General features: G+C 47.4%; 1 protein-coding gene across 1 annotated transcript in view; it reads right to left on the bottom strand.

The window, feature by feature from the left end:
* LOC146171838 (uncharacterized) overlaps window positions 1-14,748 on the bottom strand; it is an 86,781-nt gene extending 72,033 nt beyond the window's left edge. The window contains exons 1-2 of the mRNA XM_084586348.1: window positions 14,718-14,748; window positions 6,763-7,011 (exon numbers count right to left, since the gene is read on the bottom strand). Of these exons, the coding sequence (XP_084442474.1) occupies window positions 6,763-7,011; window positions 14,718-14,748 (280 nt within the window). The remainder of the gene's footprint in view (window positions 1-6,762; window positions 7,012-14,717) is intronic.
* Between the last annotated feature and the right edge of the window lie 3,967 nt (window positions 14,749-18,715).

Genomic DNA, 18,715 nt, shown 5'->3' with positions numbered 1-18,715 from the left:
GTCATTATCTGCGACTACTTGCCAAATGCACTCCATCCCAACCTTATTCTCCTAGTTATTTCCCTTTCATGTTCTGAATCTGCGGTTACTACCTGTCCTAAATAGACATATTCGTCTACCACTTCCAGTGCTTCCCTAACTATAGTGAACTGCTGTCCCTTTCCAAGGCTGTTGAACATTACCTTTGTCTTCTGCATATTGATTTTCAAGCCTACATTTCTGCTATTCCTGTAGGTCATAAATCATTTTTTTGCAGTTCATCCCCTGAGTTACTTAACAAGGCAATATCATCAACGAATCGCAGGTTACTGAAGTATTCTCCATCAACCCTTACCCCTAACTGCTCCCATTTCAAGTCTCTGAATACATCCTCTAAGCAAGATGTGAACTTGCCTAACACCTTTCTTATGGGAATTTGTCACTTTCCTTATGCAGAACTATGGTTGCTGTGCAGTCACTATACCTTCCAATACTTTCACATAGGGCTCGTCAACTCGCCTTATTTCACAATGCCTGCATGAGTGCCGAGGTTTCAACAAAGTCAAATGCTTTTTCGTAATCAATTAATGCTATGTATAAAGGCTAATTATATTCCGAGCATTTTTCTATCACCTGGTTGATGATATGGATATGATGGATAGTGGAGTACCCTTTCCGAAAACCTACTTGATCTTTTGCTTCATGAAGTCTAAGATTGTCCCGATTCTGTTAGCGATTACCTTAGTAAACACCTTATACATAACAGATAGTAAGCTGATTGGTCTGCAATTTTTCAAGTCCTTAGCATCCCCTCTCTTATCAATTAGGATAATTTAAGCGTTCTTCCATGATTCCGGTACCCTCAGTGTCATCAGGAATTGCATATACAGGGTGGCCAGTTTTCCTAGCATTATCCCCTCGTCCTTCAGCAAATCTGTAGTTGCTTGATCCTCCCCAGCTGCTTTCCGCCTTTTCATAGCTTCCAAAGCTCTCTTAAACTCGTTCTTCATCACTGGCGGAACGTCGGGCTGTTTGTCACTACTGCCAATCTCATTATTGTCTTTACTACTTCCGCTACTGTATAGATCAGTTTAGACCTGCTTGGCTACTTTGACTATCTTGTCCATATTCGTGATGATATTGCCCGCCTTGTCCCTAAGAGCGTACACCTGATTTTTGCATACGCCCTATTTCCTCTTCACCGCTTTAAGGCTGCCACCGTTCTTTAGAGCATGCTCAATTTTCCTCATGTTATACTTCTTTATGTCGGCCACTTTACGCTTGTTGATTAGCTTTGATATCCCTGCCAGTGCTATCCTGTCTGCAGGATTCGAAGCTCTCGTACTATGGCATTTCTTGATCAAACCTTTCGTCTCCTTAGACAGTTTACCGGTATCCTAACTATCCTACCACCTACTTCTACCCCGTACTCAGTAGTGACGTCTCTGAAATTATTGTTCATCGCTTTTAGGCAAGTGTCGCCATCCTCGGTTACAGCTGAAAATTTATTCTGTAGCGAGATCGTGAATTATTTTACCCCCCCCCCTCACCGCTAATTCGTTGATGGACGTCTTTCTTACTAATCTGTTTCGCTCCCTCTTCAGATCTATACAAATTCTGGACCTTGCCATTCTGTGGTCACTGCATCGCACCTTCCTGATTACCTCTACATCCTGCACAGTACCGGGGTTCGAACATAGTATGAAATCGATTTCATTTTTAGCCTTCCCATTAGGGCTTTTCCATATCCACTTCCGGTTCTTCCGTTTGCTGAAGAACGTATTCATGATTCTTAAGTTATTGTGCTCTGCAAACTCAACTCATAACTCTTCCCAGCTATTCCTAGAACCAATGCCATACTCACCCACTGCCTGGTCTCAAGCCTGCTTTTTCCCTACCTTGGCACTGAAGTGACAGTATACTGCATCTTTCCTTTTCGCATTGCCAATTCTACATCTTCGTAGAAGCTTTGGACTGTCTGGTCATCATGACTACATGTAGGCGCGTAGGCCTGCACAACCTTCAGTCTATACAGCATATTAAGCTTCATTACGATGCCTGCCATCCTCTCGTTAATGCTACAGCACTCCTCGATATTACCAGCTATATTCTTATTGACAAGGAGCCCTACTACTATAGTTATCGTCTCGGTAAACCTCAATAACCCAAACATGTCCGTCCTTCAGTACAGTGTATGTTGGCCTCCTAACCTTACTAAGCCCTATCACATCCCATGTCATACTCTCTAATTCTTTTACAGTACAGCTGGACTAGCCTCCGATAACTCTATCGGCGTGCTGTTTTGTGTACTCGTATCGGCGGCCATTCGGCGGAACTCGGCAGGTGGCGCAGGCCTCGCAGGCCCTAGTTGCTGTCTTGAAGATATCGGCGCGCAAAAAATGAGGGGGGGGAGGGGGGGGGGAGGGTTATTTTAGAATTTCCGATTCTACGCACTCCCCCCCCCCCCCCGCACACACACTTTAATTGGGCACCACGATCATGAAAACAAGGGCGTGTTTAGAATCAAATAAATGCGGTAAGTAAACGTAGATAATGTCACTTCGTCGTAGACACCTTTATAAGTCTCCCTAAAACAAGCACAGACTACAAAGAGCGTACGGAAGGCTTCGTTCGCGAGAGTAGGCGAGAACACACCGCCAGGACAATGGGCGAAATGTGGCAGAAGCTCCTGGAAGAGTGAACAGTCCAGTCCCAGCCCACCCGAGACAAATATATCCTGGCCGGGCCGGACCTGAGCCCAAGGCAGTGGGCTCGCAAGCGGCCCGAGCCTGGTATGCAAGCCGCACCGGGTACGGGCTTCGGGCCGCCCAGGCCTAGCCCGAGCCCATGTCCACTTCTAATGAGAATAGATGTGTGATTAAGCGTAAGTGAGTGTAAATGTGAGCTCGCGTGAGTTTTGACTAAAAATGAGTGAGCCCAGATGAGTAGTAATTTATATGAGTGCGTCAAGATTAGTCGTTAGCAAAATGAGTGAGTTCAGATTAGCGCAGATCACGCGAATAATCGCAAGCATCTCCAACAGAAGACGAGGCATGTCCGAGGAGGACACATGTAGGCTGGTACAGGCCCTCGTTGTAAGTCGCATTGTATATGGTGTCCCCTACCAAACTGCGCTCGAACAGGAAAAGGAACAACTAGAGGCAATCCTGAGGAAAGCCTACAAATGCTCTCTTGGACTACCGGTCAACACCTCGGCGGAAAAATTCTCTAAACTGGGCATAAACAACACAGTGCAAGAGCACATCGAGGCACACCTTCTCGCGCAGAAAACAAGACTCATGCAGACGTAAACGGGAAGGAACACGCTGAATATACTGGGCATGAGAGATGCTTGCACAGAAATCAATAGCACGGGGAGCATACCGAAGGAAATAAGAGAGATCATTAAAGTCAACCCGATTCCGAAAAACATGCACCCGAAAATGAGCAAGGCCAGAAGAGAGGCAAGATCAGAGGCACACGAAAGAAGGTTCGCAGGGAAAAAGAACATATTGTACGTCGACGCGACCAGATACAAAGAAAAATACGGAGCGGTAGCCAGCGTGGTTGATCACCAGCTTAGGGAGATCAACTGTGCCTCGATCAAGAGCAACAGCATTCTCGAGGCTGAGGAAGCGGCAATCGCTCTCGCTATCACCCACCAGGGCGAGGAGGCTACTACACAAATAATTACGGACTCGCAAGAAGCATGCAGAGGTATAGCAGCGGACGCATATTCACTGTGGCCATCCGCATACTCAAGGCAAGAAAAATTACCTATTCGAGATGCTTCATAACGTGGACACCAGGCCATGAGACTGTCAAAGGTAACCAAATGCCCGAGCATACGCCAACCGGGAGGCGCACAACGACGGGGAACTAGACGCTATGGAGCCATCCTTGAACATCAAATAGCCTTAAGGAAGATCTACCCACCTCCCCACAAAGACCTTAAAAGAGAGCAGTTGGTTACCTGGAGACAGCTACAGACTAACGCATACCCCAACCTGAGTCTACTCAGTAAATCCGTCCCACAACATATGAGAATAAATGCCCACTATGCGAGGAACCCCTACACTCTATCATGTTACATGGGAGTGTAAAAAAAAAAAAACACAGGTAGCGCCAATAAACACCACACCAACACCGGAGCAGTGAGAGGCTGCGCTGTCCTGCTCGACGCCTGATGACCAGCTCAAACTGATCGACAGAGCGCGCAAGACGGCAAAGGCCACTCGGGCCCTGGACTGAAGGTCCCACCCATGCCGGGAGAATTCCCTTTGTCTGAATAAAGTTTTTCATTCATTCATTCATTCATTCATTCATTAATTCATTCATTCGCGAGCCAAAATAAGTGAGCGCAGAAAGTTCAAATGAGTGAATCCAGGCGAGTTCGTGAGTTGAAATGAGTGAGCCCAGATGTCTCATAAATGTGAGTGAGCCCGAGTCTTGCGAGTCTGAGTGAGGGCGAGTCCGCAGTTTGAACAAGTGTTTGAGTGAGCACTCGCTATTTTGCGACCTATGAGTGTCGCCGGCGCACTGACACTGGTAGCAAAGTAGCATATATTGTTCGCGTGCTGAGTAAAATTCTTGTAATGAACCAGCCGAACCGCTCGGGCGTGGAGTTTAGGGTGGGGCCTGGCGAATTAAATGTGTGGCCTGCTCGCGCGAGATGGCTTTGTGTGCTTTCTTTCTAGTTTATTTTGCAACACACAAATGTTGCATGCATGACTCGGGGAAAGGAACGAAAGCGGCCATAGAACGTCCGTTATAATGCGCTGTCGCCATCTGAAAGCAGGCATTTCAAAACAATCGCGCGCACCGCGCATGAGCACTGCAAAATTTAGTGACGCTATGGAGCAGTAGGGAGCTATGGAGCAGTCCTATCCGCCTCACGTTGGATTAAAATCAGCGCGATGCTGGGTTATTTCAGCTTAGTTGACAGGCAGCGACGAGTTCTTTGTAACAGTTTGATAATCTTCCTTGCTTTCGTTCTCCGAAAACAAAAAGTTGTTGAATAAGGGATCGATTACTCGGTGTTTGCGCACGACACCCTGAGGCCCAACCGGAAGAGGTATGCGCACTACACGACCTTCACGGTCTCAGTAAGGCTGCCGACCGTTGCGCCCGTGTTCAAACTTCACAGCCGCGAAGAAGAATTCGAGTGAATGCACTTCATTTCGCTCGCTATGCTTACTCACGAATAACTTGGCTATATATTACGTTGCTACCTCACAACGTCCCTACAGTGGCCAAAAGACTCCCGTGAGACTGCCCCCATTTTCTCATATCCGCATATCTGGGCAAGGATAACAGTGTGGCAGCAAAAGACGTCCAAAAGCAGGGAACGCGCAAATAACATCTCCCTGTTTGCAAACAATGCGAGATTAGGAAAGTATGTGGATGGGTGGACGTGCCGAAAGAAAGGAGGTTTAGTGGGAAAAACTTCCTTTCTGCCCGGTCTCCATGGTTTACGGAGCGTCATGATGTGCACTTTTTGCCTGAGATCGTACTTTAGCTATACATATATCAGACTCAGATACGTGGCGCTCCTCAGTACACGCGCTGATTAGCGACTCGCACTTAGACGCTCGGCAAACGCGCAGTTCTGTTATATTTTTGTGTTCCCAGAACAGGCGCGGCCCGTACGGAGACGGAGCCCCTAAATTCCTGCCAAACGACAAACGCATAGGAACTGCGCGTATTGGAGAGACGGTCATGTTAGACTTACACAACGCGGAGTTCACTAATCGCATCCGAAAAGGCCGAAAATTCAATCGCGAAAACTCAATACCTGTTGAACTTAGGGACCATATGCAAATTACATTACCTTTGAACCATTAGGACACTTCAAAACTACGATTGCAATATGCAGCGTAAAGTGAACAGTGAAAAAATTAACACAATTTGGATAATTATATTTACGCAACTTCAACCGCTATGTCTTTATCGTGTGTCCGCCGAGCCGAATATACATTCCGTGAAGACGACATTCACGATACTATCAGCATCTCTTCTTAAACAAACCTTTAAACGGTAAAAAATACCCTGTATATTGCATATTTATCTCTGAGACACCAAGTCGAAAAGGAAAGGCGTGTGGTTTTTTTTTTTTTTTTTCTTCCTTAAGAAAGATTTACTTGTGAAAAAATAGACAGAGCAAGTCGTTTTCGACGGATTAATTTCCGGATCGCGACCTTAAAATTATAGAGGCACGTACATATGAACCACGAGAAATGCAAACGTTTAGAAACACTAGGGCAGATGCGAGTGGAAATAACTAAAGACAAGTGAAGCGGCAGATACTGCCATAATTATAACGGGGTGACAATGTGGGCTATTTCGTACGTGACTGGCATGACGAAATCGGCGAAACCCGTGTGGACTGGTAGATGTACCATCGCTGGTTCCCCAAACTCAGCTTAGGGACTATTTAACACTTAGAACACGCAGACAACAATTGCACATGCATCCGCAGGAATGACGAAGAAAAAACGAATAGTGAACCCTGTGACCACGCTCGCAAGGATATGCCTAGAAATGGCCGTTGAGAACTAAACAGGCTATAATAGCCAAAGGACAATTCAGACCCGCATAGCCTGAAGCTACGAAACAAGCAGTGATTCGAGGCCTTCACTAGTCCCACCGCAAAACTCGAATAAGCTTATAAATGCAAACAATATTCTGCTGCACGTACGAAGTAAGCATTCCTCTCAATGCATCCATGATCCATTATACAATCAAGAAGCGGCCGATGTACAAAAAAAGCGGGAACACACTGACCTGTGTTCAGCGAGGACCGACGTGCGCAGCTCTTCTGGAATGCTTTCTCAGCTCTCAGACTGCCAATCCACGACCATCCGACGGCCCGATTCCCGAGTGTCGAATACCGACATCCGGTGGAGCGCACGCCGCATAGGCTCAAATACAAGGCTGCCTCTGCAAGCCGTTCAATTCCGGAGGGTCGGATATCCAGACGGTGAAATGGTTCAGCCGAGCGGCGCCAGGCTCTTACGTACGGCGGTGGCCACACTAGGGAGTTTTAGAATAGGGGGACCCAAGGCTTGGGGCCCCCAACGGAATAGCGTGCGGCGGCGCAACGTGCTAGCCGAGCGGCGAGTTTTAGAATAGGGGTTTTCCCGACGCAGCGGAGCCGGGCTTGCGTTCGTCGATTGCAGCGCCACGACGGTAAACCAAGAAAAAGCATTTAAATATATAAGAGCCAACAACGCTATTTTGTTCATCAAAAAGTGCTACTATTGCACAAAACTATATTAAAACTACCAGTTATATACACTGTTTTTGTCATACAAGACGAAATCGGCCAATTGTCAATCCAGACCGAGACCGGGAAACCTCATTTGAACCTTCCGCGCTTTCCGCCGTCTGGTCCCCATGGCAACCAAAGGAGGCGAACTCGCTAAGCCTAACAGCTCGGTAAATCCGGAAGCAATCTGAAAATATAGTGCGTTTTATCGCTAAAATTTGGTTGTGCGGGCATCATGAGACATAGCATAAGCTTCGTTGGCCTTTCGTTTCCCATGAACGCGTGACACCATGGAGCGGTGACGACGAATGTGTGCCGAGGCGAGCGGCCGCCGCTTGGCCGAGCGCCGCCATGTTGCCGTAACCCAAGCGACCCAACGGCGGCTTGGGGCGAACGCTATTTTGGAAAAATAGGGGCCGCCCAAAGCGTTAACCCAAGACCTCAAGCGCGCCTTACGTTCTGCACATGCGCCTTTCGACGCCTCAAGCTCCTTGGGGGCCCCAAAGCTTGGGGCCCCCTATTCTAAAAATTACGTTATTGGTCTTGCGGGGCGTAATCATCTGCGCCGCAGCTAACATGGACACAATAAACCTTACGTGGATATAAATAAAGAGCCCACAAAATGCGTGCTTGTAAACGTGCATGATATTTGGTGGGTTGTTCCTGCGTATGTAGCAGGATTGATTATCCGTACCGTCGAAGTCAGTTCAGGAGGAGATCGGAAGCAGTTAACTTTGGATGGAGAGGAAAATTAACGCGAGTAAGAAATGGTCAGCAAGAATTGTGACGAAGGACTACGCAACTATATTTGTTGCCAAATTCATTGCCATTAGAATGCCCCAGAACAGTGCTTCTACACGCTAGCTACATCATTTATTTGTTTACACAATCATTTAAAATACCGCTGCCTCACATGCGCGACATAGCAGCACCAGCAGCAGGTTCATTGGAGGTTATACATGGGGGCATCTTTTATGCTCCTCCTCGCCCTCTCAGGGGTGACTTTTCTAACTATGCACGCAACACATCCCAGTACGTGTGCAGAGCGAAACGTAAAGAAACCTACCTGTCCAGCCTTGGGCGTATTTCGAGGCCCATTACTGGATGTGTAATAAGGAGACTGCTGCTCTATGCAAGCGTGGTACCTCCGTGCGAGCGAGCCAGGCACGCCATGCCAGAGCGCAGCTCAGGTTTCCGTCAGGTGCGCTGCGAGGTGCGCCTTTCGCGGCCCGTGTGCGAAAGTAAACCGGTTATGGCTTCCATTTCGGTGCGTCATCATACATACCTCGGTCCACAGGAGACAATAATCGCGCGCTAGTTCCGAGTCCTGGCAACAGCGGCCCCACTACATCAGCTTCGTGTTGAGCCATTGAACGCTGTTGGGCATGTTTAAAAATGCAATCTCGCTACCGAAACTCATCGTCAATCTGCGAAGCACGGTTTCAGAATAGTAGTTCACAGGGATACGCCTCTTCAGCTGACTCAGTCTTCCAACTTGTTCAAGTCATTTCAGTCTATCAATTAGTATCATGCAAAACCTTTCACTGCCCAAAAATTGTGGCGTGCAGAGGTGAAATCCTTTAACTTTGCATTCTCTACATCTGACTTCCGCCGCCTCCATTCCGGCAACATGGTACAAGTTATATGCTGTATCCAGACCGAAAAGTCAGCGCGTACTGATGTCATATACCAGCAGAAAATACTTAGCTACGAAATGGCGTTTTGGAGGGGTGGCGGACGTTTGATGAAATGGTGTCACACGTAAGAAAGTAAGTACCTAAACTTTTTTATTTGCGCTTGGGCAAAAGAAAGGTTCACGAAATCGTCACCTGCTTTTTGCGAGTCAAAAACCACGTTATTCAATTGTTCAATAAATGTAAATCGTCGAATATGCAAATTGTTGGGAATCGCGCTTCTTTAACATGGACAGTTTTGTTCGCGAGCAAAAAACTTCCGCAAAGCAAGTTGTCCGTGACAGCGAGTCATGAAGAAAAACTAGGAAAAATAGAATCCTATTCAGAAAAAATATTAATCTGCTTCTAATTGAACTGAACAGTACAGCGGAAATTGTACAAAAAACGCGGCGTTCCTAATTTTTTATAACATTGCCTAAAAAAAAAACGGGGAACAGCTTGAAGTGTATGGATCTGTACGAGGCATCTAAAGGTGCTCATAGCTTGGTGCTCATCTAAAGGTGCTCATAGTTACACACTAGGAACCGCCAGCGCTTACATGCACTCAATCGGCTGACAGCCGCGGTAGGCGGTTTTCGACGTAGTACAAGCGATAGAAAAAAAAGTTGTTCAGAATCATTCATGAAAGAGGGTAACAAACTACGTCGGCATTGCACCTTACAACTGAAGTGCTTAAATCACTGACACAATTCACGCATCTGCTTATTGTCACTGACTCAAAATGCAGGAAATGCATTATCTGGTTAGGGAAGGTGAGCTTTTGCTTTCATTGCTGTACATAACTCAGCAAAAACGTATTTTTCTCAATCAGGTCTGCATTTTCAACGTGGCACTGTCCGAACAACGAGTTTCCTTACTAACAAGACGAAAATACGCTGAAGAAGTATTGGTCCGCTCAAAAATTGTCCTCTCCTTGTTTGCAAACAAGGTGACGTCAGGAAAGCACGTAAGTAGGCGGGCGCGCACAAAGAAAGTCTACTTGGGGAGCAAAAGCATCCTTTTCAGTCTCACATCCTTGCTTTGTGGAGCGTCGTAACTGTCCCACTGTGTGCAGTCTCTGCCACAGTTTGTGCATTAGTCATATTTAGATCAGCCACAAATACGCGACTATTTAAGGGTCGTACCTGAAAAAGTGACAGTAAGTATTCGCCTAACTTTGCACTAGCGCTACAATTTGTTTTAATTGAATTATTTTTCCCCTGCTATACTGTATGTAGGACGAGCTCCAATCCTGCAAATACAACAGACCCTAAAATAAAAATTAAACGGTTAACTAACGTATTTAGTTTATTAGTGAACTAACTGAAGCACTATTACTTTTATCTGGTGTCTGCCCTAGCCACCATATAGGCTAGGGATAAAATTAATCTAAAGTCAGTTACTCTTCTTTTCTTTTTTTTTTTAATTTTTGGACCTTCAAAGAGAAACAACCGGCATACCACGGTGCGAGTGCAATGCAGAAAAACGAATGCGATGCACTTTCCGAGAACCAACGATATAAATTTTAATGCTGTAATAACGCGTACATTGATAAATCCTTTTGTAGAAAATTGGAGATGCACGTGCGTCCTAGAACGCTGTACATAAAGGACACCAGACGAGTGCACAAGGAAGAAAAAGGAAATACAAAAGGGCTTCCAGACAATACGGTTCGCATTTCGAACGCGTAAACGAAACCCGAGGCCAAGCTGCACACGGCTCGCTCCTACCCCGCGAAGGCCAGCCATCACCGGAACATGCCGAAGCTACAGCAGACAGCCCTTTCCCTCTTCCCCTTTCCTCCTTTGAATGTTTCTCTCATCTCCAGTGCCGTCCCTGGCAGTGTTGCCAATTTAGCTACTTTGTAGCTAGATTTAGCTACTTTTGGACTCAACTAGCTACCTTGAAAGTTAGTTTAGCTACGAGTAGCTGTTTTAGCTCCTTTCTTCAAAATCTAGCTACAAATTTAGCTATTTTGGTGAAATCTAGCTTAAATCTGGCTACATTTCGGAAAATTGCTATTCTGGCGTGAAAAATCTTTCCACAGACGCTACACATGATGAAACTGACGTCAGGCACATAGCGCCATCTGGTAGTTTTTAAACAAGACGCAAACCAGACAAACTTGAAAAAGAGGCGCCGAACCAAGATCAGCTGCCCCAACTGCCCTGCTGACTCCGTTGACCTGCAGCACTTGGTCTGGACCTGTCCTGGCACGGCTGGCCTCCGCGCACGCTACTCATCTGCTCACCACATTCAGAGTTACGAAGACTGGACAGCCCCCAATACCAACGCCAAGCGCAAGCTTAGTGCCCTGCTAGACTTCATGTCGGAGTCTGGCGCCCTCAACCTCTCCTAACCCACCCCCTTCCCCTCTAGGCCTCAGGTCATCCTCATGAATAAAGGTTTATGAATGAATGAATCAATGAATGAATGAATGAATGAATGAATGAATGAATGAATGAATGAATGAATGAATGAATGAATGAATGAATGAATGAATGAAAAAGAGGAGGATGCTTGGATGCAATACAAGCGCCACTTAGGGGGTTTTGGCATGGAGGAATGCCTCGCACGCCTCTGCTATACATCAGCTTCCATGGAGCTTCCTCCATGTCTGCCTCAGCGGGAAAAAGAAAAAATAGCTCACAAAGTAAAGAGAGGCGAGGCAATGCGGCTGATGGAGTGGCGCAGCATATCTGACGGGTGTCGTCCATCGAGCAGCGCAGGTCGATGAGCATCAAAGTCGTGCTCGCGGTACAATATTGTGCATGTGTGTACGCATTCCTATTACTTAAACTCCTAACGTTCCCTGCGCGGCAACCATACGGCGCCTGGAATCGACTGTCTGATTCGACTCATGGATCATGCGCGGTCAGCGCCGAGTGGATGAAAGAGGCCAAGAGGCCCACCGGTCCGAGTTACGCCGAGTCACGGACTGAAGATATCGCCTGGACAGTCATTAACTCCCAGTCATAGGCCTCTGTGTACGCGCAAAAAGTAGATAAAATTCCATTCTTTACATGTGTACAGAGCAGGATGCATCCGCAGGTCGTCTTTTCTTAGCGCGCAAGCCTTAACGCTTTGCGAAAACTAGGTCTGCCTGAATTATCGGAATCGAAACCCGAGCACATTTACCGATTTACCATTCGTAATTCGTTAGTTAGCACTTGTAATGCGTAGGAAACCATGTCTTGATAGCTGTGTTTAATGTTTACAGTAATAGAGCTGCCAATAAATGAGTTATACATCTAAAATATGAAATAAAAATTCTTGGGAAAAATCTAGCTACTTTTAGCTCCTTGCTAAATTTTTTAGCAACTTTTAGCTACTTTCACGCTGCCATCTAGCTACTTTTTCTCAGCGACATTTGGCAACACTGGTCCCTGGCTCCTGCGTGCGCGTCACTGCCCCCCGAACGAGACACGCGCAGTAGAAGGGAATCGTAATGCGGCCCTGCTAGCTCCGTTCCGTGACTAACCTAACGAAGAAAAACTAGTAACTCAACAATTTTCGCAGAGCGGAATAATCCCTTGAATGACGCCAGCAAAACTTAGGACACGACAGCGCTCGACCGCGTTAAAGCGCTAACCGCAACACGTCGCGCGACGGACTGAGGGCCGCCACAACATGGCCGCTCGTCGCTTTGGCTCAGTTTTGGGTTTTTAGAAAGTCTCGCGTGTTGCCCGGAAACAGCTCTCGAGGCAGCCAGTCGCAGAAGGCTTTGGGGTGCTCAACTTCCGTTCTGGCTTTTTTTTTTTTTTTTTTTTTTTTTGCGTACGAAGTTTTTTTTCCTAGTCCGGTTTGAGCGAAGAACCTGGTGCCTGCACGCGCTCACTTCGTCTGATCCGTGTATATATGAGTGCATCGAGACAATTCAGTAAAAGCGTGGAAGGGTAGTAAAAGAAAAAGGCTAGTGTGGCTAGATTTTGTTAATTTCGAAAGGAGCAGGAGAAGGTCACTGCTTGCAATGCAAGTCGGCATCGCAGTGTAGTAGCGCACCGCTGCGCTGTGGCCCTTTAAAATGCGATGCGTTACAAGAATTTTCATCAGTGTTTCATTGTACTTATTGAAGTTTAGTGCTAGAAATGGGACATAGCGTGACTGCACTCCCCTTGACCGAATGACGAGGCGGCGGTAACAGAGCAACGCTGAAAACGCGCCTCTCTGCCGCCGAGCTTCGTCGCACTATACCTGCGATATAGTGCTCTAGAATATTCACTATACCTGCGACGACAGGCGTTGGCGGCGGCCAATGTTGCCAAATGTCGGTGAGCAAAAGTAGCTAGATGGCAGCATGAAAGTGGCTAAAAGTAGCTAAAAAATCCAGGAAGGAGCTAAAAGTAGCTATATTTTTTTCAAGAATTTTTATTTTATATTTTGGATATATAACACATTTATTGCCAACTGCATTATCGTAAACATTAAACACAGCCATCAAGACATGGTTTCCGGCAGGCAACTATGCTTGTAACAAGTGCTAACGAATAACGAATGATAAATGCTCTCAGGTTTTGATTCCGATAATTTAGGCAGGTGTAGCTTTCGCAAAGGCTCAAGGCTTACACGCTAAGAAAAGACAAGCTGTGAATGCATTACCGCCCTGTAAACATGCAAAGAATGGACTTTTATTATACTTTTTGCGCGTATACAGAGGCCTATGAACGGATAGCTATGAAAGGTTTAATGACTGTGCCTCTCGGCCTATTTCATCCACTCGGCGATGACCGCGCGTGATCCGCAGAGAGAGTCGAATCAGGCAGTCGATGCCAGGCGCCGACATATGCGTACACACGCGCACAATAGTTTACCGCGAGCACGACTTCGATGCTCATCGGAGCTCCCACGCTGCGCGATAGGCGACACCCGTCAGAAGCTGCGCCGCCACATCGCCTCTGTTTACTTTGTGAGCTATTCTCTTCTTCCAGCTGAGGCAGAGGCGGCGAGGCATACCAACACCGCCTAAGCGGCGTCGCAATCTGCCTTGGGGCGTCGCGCGACGGATCGCTAGGGGCTGTCGCCTCATGCGGTTACCGGGCTCCCAACCTCGCTTTGGCCGTACATGTGGCGCCGTCTGGGAGACGCCGCGGCTGTCTGGATTCGCAGCCGTGGGTAGCGCCGACCATGCGCCGACGCTGTGTTCCGATTTCTTCCTGTATCCCCGTAAGAATAAAAAAATAAACGTCCACTGAAACAAGAGCCTCTACTTACTGTTGTCTTTATGGTCATTTCCAAGCTCATATCGCACCCATTGCTTTTCGTTTCGGCTGCGCATGACCCATGTTTTTTTGTTTGTTTGTTTTTTGTTAGGACTGCGCGCTAGGTTTCTTTCAAGCATGCACGACCGATCGCTTGTCTGTATCGAGATCGCGGCACGCAACCCGCCCCCCCCCCCCCCCACACACACACACAAAAAAGGGTAGTTTGTTTCTTTTTTTTTTACTTCTGGAGCTCTATGAGTTGTACTATGTATGCATGCTTTGAACCAGTGCTCGGCACGTCTTCGGACACGGCCTGTGTTGTAGAGAGCGCGGAGCCTTCCTGCCCAGCGGGAGCTTTTTTGTTGTTGTTTTTTCGACTTTCTAATGATAGTTTCCAGCTGATCTCGGCACTCGCTTTTGGGAAGACTAGCCTGTCGTGGAAATACGACATCGAGAGCGAAGCACATTGCAGGAGTGCGCACATCTGACTTGCCACGCATTCATGACTCCCCGCAAAGAGAGAACGTCCTTTAAAACTAACAGCTCGATTTACTGCTGTGTTTATGGGTGCCATAAGAATGTTGAGGCAGCTCTTACTTCCACGCTTGCCGCAGTCCACCAGCCTCATCTTGGCTGCTGCGGGGGACTTGACCCTTGACCGCCTCGCCCAGCTCGCTGATCGAGTCCACGACGCGACTTCTTCCGTCGCTGCCCTCTCTTCTCCACCGGAGACCTCCGTCATTTCACGGTTAGAGGCCCGGATCAATCAGCTGGCCGCTTCTATCGATGCCCTTCGGACGTCCTCTCATGCCCAGCATGGTTTCTCCTCAACACCTCGTCGCCGTTAGTCTTCGCCGAGCGATTCGCACTCGTCCAATCCTCGCAGTCCGCGTCTCTGCTGGTATCACCGAACGTTCCAGCACCGCGCCCGCCAGTGCACTCCACCATGCAGCTGGTCGGGAAACGCAGAGCGAGATCGTGCACTGAAGCAACCGGGAAGCAAACCGCCGGGAAGCAACCAAAAATCAAATTTTTTCGATTTCCTTAGAAATCACACGAGAGCGACGTGACTCAGTGGCACCCGGCCTTCCAGATGCAACTGGCATCCGTGGCATTCCGTGGGTTTGCCAACTACACACAACAAAAACGAATTACATATAGGGTGAAGAGACGCCGAAAGGGCCGAATAAATATCGCCACCAAGCTGACTTCGTAGAGGGCGCTTTTCATTTGGGCAGCGCATTTTCCGAAAGTATACAGAGCCCCTATGCTAGAGTGTACCTCTGCACAGTAAAGTTCCTCGCGCACTCCATACACGTGCTCGCTCCGTACAGTTTCTGACCGCGCACCAAGCAGTATTCTTAAAATAAGTCTCAACATTCTCGATCGCCAGAAATCCACAGAACGGTACGCGCTACGGAGCTTGCTTAGCCATGCCTGTTTTTCCGCGCACTGCGCTGTCACAATTGTCACCATTCATTTCGACGCATCGAGTAGAAAAAACTACGGCAGAACTTCCGAGTGCCGAAGAAGCACGCATAGCCCAACGCCTCAGGGCACATCTCCAGATACAACCTGTGCTCGTCCCGTCCTCCGGAAGAGGGTTTTTTTTTCCTTTTTTTTAAGACCCTTTCCATTGACCGACGGTGCCCACCTGTACTCAACTCTCGCTTCTAGAGGGTCTAGCATGCCGTCCACACATGCATTGCCACCGAGAGTAAAAGCCAGTGCTGCGCATTGCACACTGCCTTAGTTTTTGTTTTATTTATCTCCTTACTTTCAAAGTACCCAATTGCGCGGATTCCGAATTCCTACTTCAAAGAAAAAAAAACAACAACTGAACAGCCGCCAGCAGAAGCGCTCGCGCGCCGATGATGCGATGCGCCCAAAAGTGCCGGCGGCTTTCTACCAGACAGCATGAACGGGTAGCGGCTTTTTTCGCTTTACTTTTGGTTTATTTTTCTACACAAACACACATGGTACATGCGTCTTACGTGCGCGTGTGGCACGAGGGAGGAAATGACCGAAAAAAGTTTCGTTCTAAGACGTTCGCTGCCGAGAAGCGTAGACTTCGCATTCACTCCGCCGCCATGCCGCCGCCTTTCAGGTGGCGCCACTTGTTCCGGAGCAGTTCCGCACTGGTCGCACTGATATGTCCCCTCGTCTTCGCGAAAAGCAAGAATCCATTACTGTTGTGTTGTGCACTGCCACAACAGTATGGTGGCTTGTAGCCACCATAACACCCTCCTAGCCACCATAACAACAATCTGCGCAACACAAAGAACCGTGATCCGCCGGTGAGATTTTACCACTTCCCCGGTAAGTGGTATGAGGTATGAGTAGTAGAGGCGCGGAGCGTGGATAGCTGCGGTCCGCAGAATCCAGTAAATGTCACCTTTGCTGTAGTGTCAGTTTAATTCGTATCGCGTAGCAATACTAGTAATCGCTGTCGTGCCTCAAACTCATTCCAAGGGTGGCTTTCTTAAACGAAAGCTCACAAACCTTACCTAAAAACAAACTCGCTCGCTGGTTTTCCCGCATTAGAAGACAGCGCAGTTTGCCGGAAATGGTAAATGAATTTGACAGTGCCGCATGCAATTGGCAGGATAGAATTTCAGCTAATTATTGCAACGTTTTCAGCTGCGAGGATTCAAAATTTTACAATTTACTATTAAGTGCAGTTAATCTGCATTTTACAGTTTAAAAATGAATTGCACCAAACATACGTCTAGACGAGCGCGCAGATGTACAGCCTTTCTCAAAAGTTTACAGCCCAGAGGGTTTGTTTTTAAGCCGTGTAATATGACTTTTGTAATAATCGTAGAAGTCCTAGCCATTGGAGAGGGTATGACGAAAAATCTTCTTGCCTTCAGCAGGTGTGGAAACCTGGGAATGCATTACGAGCCCCATAGTATCGCTCAGAAGTACACCCCCTGGGCTGTAAACTTTTGATAAAGGTTGTACTTATGTGGACAAAAATAAAGCCCAGTCTTTACACCTGCGCGGCATGTTCGTGCGTAATCTCCATTAAGAATCCACTCTGGGGGACCGTATCGGCGATGTCGCAGCGCGTGCACACATGAACGAATGAGGGACATTATGGATGTTTTTACTGAGTGTGGATCCGGGCTGGAATTTACTGTTGAAGAACCAGTGGACGATCGGTTACAGTATTTAGATTTATTGATTCAATTCGGTGATGATCATGTTTGTTGGGAATACAACCCGAGATCGATGAAGCCCTTGCTAAGCTCCAATTCGAGGCATTCCAAATTAGTGAAGAATGGGATGATCAACGCATGCTTATTAAATGCGTTGAAGAAATCTTGTTACCACGGCATGGGCAAGAGTTTTGAAAGACAAGTGACAAGAATTGCAAAGGCCGGTTATCGGGAGTCGGTTATTAATGAGGGCAGTTGCCGGGTACTGAAGAGCCTTAAAAGAACGCCAGGCTGAAATCCCTTCCCAGCATGGGTGAGAGGAAGAGGAAGGTTGCGGTGGTACTGTATGTGCACAGAATTTCACATGGCCTCAAAAATGTAGGCAAGAGGTATGGTGTTGACGTCGCATTGACCGCCCCGCTCAAGATAAAGAGGATTTGCCCGGCTATTCAAAGGGAAAGAGAAGCGAAGAAGCAAGAATGTGGGGTAAAACATAGAAACCCATTTGTTGGATGCAAGACAGATGTTGTGTACAGGCTTCCACTCTCTTGTGGAGCCTGTTATATAGGACACAGGAACACCGGAACAACTTAGAAAATGGAAAGAACAAAACGTTTCTGGTATCACATTGCCATTCATGTGAAATAATAAGAAGGAGAAGTGCACTCCTAAGTTTGACAAGGTTAGGATTTTGTATCGCCACAAAGAGAAGATGACGAGAGAGATAGTGGAATCATATTTTATTTCAACGGACAATAAGTGTGTCAGCAAGACTTCTCTTGCTCTTTAAAGCAAAGAGGTGTCCTTTTTAAGTGATTTTTTGTGCAGCAGGTGAACCCAGAGGTTGTTTCACGTGACTGTTTCGTTTTCTTCATTTTTTTTCGAAGGGTTTGCCACAAGGCATAAGTTGAGAAAGGGGGAATGGGATGCAGGAGATAGAAAAAAAGAAGGAGTGAAGTCGAGTTGCGCTTATGTATTCGAGAAGGTTGGCAGTATAGCGATTGTCCATTGTCCACTTCTCATAATCACTATCGCGATTCCACCGCACGCCCACCTTCATGATTATCCGTTGCCTAATGTGAGTCGTTGATGGACACGTCCACAACAAGTGACGCACATCGCAGACGTCAGGTGGAGTGTCACAGTGAGGGCACCTGTCAGTCACTGGTAGATCGTTTTCCCGTCATCGATGTCGAACAGATGGGGTCAGAGCCGCCCCTGCCCGGATCCGGCGCACTGTCACCTCCTCCTGCCGGGTAAGACTACGGGGGAGAGGGTGCGAACACGGAGGAATGAGAGCTCGTGTTCGCTGGCGCAGAACTTGCGAATCGGAAACGTGGGACAGGAACGGATCTAGGGGAAGAGGGGAAGGTGATGGATCGCCTGATGTGTTTATATGCGTCATAGCATACGCTTGAATATTATGTAGATCGC

Source organism: Amblyomma maculatum, unplaced genomic scaffold, assembly GCF_055883805.1.
Source record: "Amblyomma maculatum isolate TAMU_Amacu unplaced genomic scaffold, ASM5588380v1 scaffold_18, whole genome shotgun sequence".
Lineage (NCBI taxonomy): Eukaryota > Metazoa > Arthropoda > Arachnida > Ixodida > Ixodidae > Amblyomma > Amblyomma maculatum.
The sequence above is the reverse complement of the archived record's forward strand: the minus strand, read 5'-3'. Positions and strand labels throughout refer to the sequence as shown.